The sequence below is a fragment of the Pyrus communis genome, chromosome 2, assembly GCF_041283825.1.
Source record: "Pyrus communis isolate YQ-2024b chromosome 2, ASM4128382v1, whole genome shotgun sequence".
In the NCBI taxonomy this organism is placed as follows: Eukaryota; Viridiplantae; Streptophyta; class Magnoliopsida; order Rosales; family Rosaceae; genus Pyrus; species Pyrus communis.
In genome coordinates, this window is record NC_142566.1 from 21,878,584 (window position 1) to 21,882,499 (window position 3,916).

At 37.7% G+C, this 3,916-nt stretch overlaps 1 protein-coding gene across 1 annotated transcript; it reads right to left on the reverse strand.

Moving 5' to 3' along the window:
• Positions 1 to 754: 754 nt before the first annotated feature.
• LOC137748210 (protein ANTHESIS PROMOTING FACTOR 1) lies at positions 755 to 3,527 on the reverse strand. The gene is made up of 10 exons (XM_068488323.2): positions 3,344 to 3,527; positions 3,155 to 3,243; positions 2,765 to 2,966; positions 2,579 to 2,645; positions 2,377 to 2,476; positions 2,190 to 2,303; positions 1,942 to 2,079; positions 1,728 to 1,812; positions 1,363 to 1,412; positions 755 to 1,259 (listed from the first exon to the last, which is right to left on the reverse strand). Exons 1-10 carry the CDS (start codon positions 3,348 to 3,350, stop codon positions 1,116 to 1,118), a joined length of 996 nt encoding a protein of 331 aa, XP_068344424.1. The 5' UTR covers positions 3,351 to 3,527; the 3' UTR covers positions 755 to 1,115.
• Between the last annotated feature and the right edge of the window lie 389 nt (positions 3,528 to 3,916).

The following is a 3,916-nucleotide window of genomic DNA, read 5'->3' on the forward strand; positions in this document are numbered from 1 at the left end:
TAAACAAAAGTCATGGTAACACAACAAATCATACATACAACAATTGAACAATGGCTTCTCATCTCAAAGATGTAAATAAATCAACAATGACGGATGAAATGCGTAGCATTGTGCAAGTACAACATAGATAATCCAGGTAGCACTAAAATACAATTACAATAGTGGGTTTCTTCAACCATTATTAATTTATATATTACGCGGGATCTATATGAATTTTTTATAATGCATTATTTTATACATTTAGCAAATTAATAATCACATAATCTTCAAGTCCAGACTGGCTAGAAATCTTATTTAACCAAAATTATTAATTTATCGGGTATACAATTATCAAAATTCTAACATCAACCTTGTGCAACTCTTATACCGCACCAAAGCGAAGAACTTCCATGTAACGGAGAATTCCGTGAAAAAGTTAAAACACAATAACAATTCAATTGGTTTGTGATACCACCACCAAAATGTTATTATGACAATACATCTAACTCAGTTACACACACTGACATGCGAAAAAGTTAAACCGTAAAATAATGCAATAACATTGTCGTGCGTGTGAGTTTTCTCTCAATCAACAACTTCGAATTACTCACGCATGGGATGAACGACGCCGTCGACAATCCTCCTGGATTTTTGGTGGGCATTGTTTCGTCTAGTAATTCAACAGAAGGAAACACCCATTTTGTCATGCGTGTGAGTGTGGCCCCCACCTATGATCTGACACTTCATCTCCATAAAGCAAATTACAGTCAAGGAAGAAAGAAAGAAGCATATACTAATACTATCACGAATTTGGAAGTGATAATTCTGCAAAAGTTACATTCAGGTCCCTGACACCGACTTTACAAAGGCAAGGTAATACTACCAGGACATTACGTGCAGAGCATCTGCATACACTTTCAGAGTCTACTTTGTAGGAGTTAAAAAGAATGACTCGTAATATGCAGTACAATTGTTTTTTTTTTCTGTTACTGGGGTCCCGAAGGCAAGAACGAAACACGACAACAGTTTTGATGGAACTCTGGCGGTAACTTCAAGTTTCAGTAACAAGTCGACGGTTATATGGTATCCTCGAGCTGCTTTGGGCTAGAAATTTGCGGGGAGATGACCGGAGATTTCTACTTTCGTCCAACGTAAGATCCCAATTTAGACAAATCTGGAATCCAAAATGATAGTTCAGACGATCCAGTTGCAAACATTAGGTTTCCAGGAGCCCATTTAATAACTGGAGGTTCATTTTCGGTGCTCTTCCAGCTTGTGACCTGGATAGGTTACAAACACAATTAGCAGTGTTAGAACCATCACAGACTGTATTAAAGTGGGTACAAATCATTACAGATAAAAGAAGAATATTATTTATCTTACTTCTTTCCCGCTCCGAACACTCCAAGCATAGACACTACCATCACCTGAACCTGCCAAAAGTTTAGAAACCAATAGATCACTTGTAGTCTTGTATGCCAATCTGGTGATCATGCAGGTTATTGTTGTCATGGATAGGTTTATGGGGAACGTTAGGGAAAGCAAGTATTTTCTGGGAAGTCTAATTAATAAAATATATGCATGAAAATGAAACGACAGCCTTCAAGAAACTATGTGTGAAAATGAAATGAGGGCCTTCAAGAAACTACGCAAGAAAAGATGAATTTCATTAACAGTACGCAGCCAACAAGATGATATCCCAGAGCTTACTCACATGGCATTAAAAATGAAAGAGGAGAAGTGCATACCTGATATGACAAACATCCCCTCGGGGCTAAAAGAAGCCTCTAACGTTGAACTGCTGGAGACTGGCTTTACATTGTATGTGGTTAACTAAACAACAATGATAGGGAAGCCATATCAGAAAGAATAAATCGTGCAGAGTCTATCAATTTAAGATAATCTGAGTTAATTCAAAGCACTATTATTTACGCTAATAATGAGTTGTTGTCGAGAACTTACAAGAGTTCCACGGAATGAATCAAGAACATGAATATGTCCACCTGTGGTTGTCAAAAGCATAAGTCTCCCATCGTTACTGAACTTGATAACATTTGCATCTGACATATCTCCCCCAACAGAAAAGATTTCAAAAGGACCCTAACAAGATAAAACAGTTTAGGCAATCAAATCAGCCATGCTTAACTCTACATAACTGCAAACTTCCCAATTTTCATTTGTACTCAAATACAAATTACAAAGCAACTAACCTTTTCGTACATTCTGGCATCAAACATTCTTATGTAACCACCAAAGGCAATTGCAAAAACTAGCCCTTGATCATCATAAGCTGTGGCAGGCCTTCCTTGAACGCGTAAAAGACCCTAAAATACAGGTAAATATTATAAACCATTTGAAGAAATAACTTAAATGTAAGAAACCATACCCAATAACTACCTGGCACTTCTCGGCACGTTGATCCCAAAGCAGAACAGTTCTATCAAGAGAGCCTGAGATGAAGCAGTCTTTACGAGAACACAAGCTAAGCGAGACTACCCTACAAAAAACATATAAAACCCAATTTTATAATTGCGCATATAAGCTCACTAAAAGCACCCACTTAGGAGAAAACAAATAGCCATTGATCCTGAAACCAAACCTGTCATGGTGACCTTTGAAGTAGCGCAAGTACTTGTTGTCGTTCAACGAGAGAAGCCTCAAGGATTCTGAATGAATAAATCATAATATCACATTAGTAACTGGCCAATTCTAAGTAAACACATGATATCAAGCATATATATCAAATGCGAATGGTGAGATAAAAGCGTAAAAATGCAAAGCATACCATCCCAGCCATTTTTGGAAGAGTATATAACGGTTGTCGGATGTGAAGTAAAGCAAACCAAATCAACTCCATACTTTTTGCTATTGATGGTCTTCAAGCATGTTGCAGTGGAGACATCATACAGGCGAATCGACTCGTCATCACTAGCAGTCACTACATAACTATACGCCTTGTGAAAGTCCAACGAACTAATTCTACCACTCTGTGCATAAAAACCCAAACAATGACTTAAATTTCATTTCTTTTTAACACGACGGTGTTCTAAAATACTCTAATACGAGAAGGCGGATTCGAACTCGAACCCACATATGCAAATAATTACTCAGATTCAAATAATAACTGATAAAATTAAATAAAACAATCAAGAAACAGAAGGGTAAACGGAATTACATAGTCTCTGAAAGCTAACCCAACTTCCATGCTTTGAATAATTTCCTCCGTCAGCTCCAGAGACACCTTATCTTCTCTTTCGGATCCCCCTTTTCGCAGCAAAAATTATACCAAGTTAAAGTAAATTAAATCAGTAATTCTACACCAATTCGCAACAAATTAAAGCGAAAAATATGAAAATTTTCATACCAGCCATTTGGGATTGTTGGTATTGTGATGGGTTTATCTCATTTGGCGAAATTATAAATTTCAGTGACGCCCTCCGCCGCCTGCCTGCGTTTCAACCTCCGCAACATGAAATCCTCCGCCCCTTTTTTCTTCTTTCTAAAACCTGCCCGGTTCCAACTTTTTTCCGTGAGCTCAAGCCCGGCCCAATGGGCATTGGGTTAGACTTGAGCTCTTTGGGTCCTATTCGGCTTAAACTTACGTCATGTCGTTTAAAGATCTTTTCTTGGTCGTGTTGCCGAAGCTTCTGCTTTTGGTCAAGGTCTTTTTAACATTATATCGTATTTAACACTGTTCGATAAGTTTAATTTTTGAAATTTCTGTCGTGGATAGATACAAATTTTAAACTCATTTAATGATAAGATGCAGATATACTGATGGTTAGATGACTAGCAAACATCCCATGAAATAAGTTTATTTCATGAGACTAACTCGTATCATTTCTGCCGCTGCGTTAGAGAGAACTGGGAACTCCCGAGTGTATGATGAGCAATACCACTACTTGAGGATGGGGAACAAAAATGCACCGGTGAAATG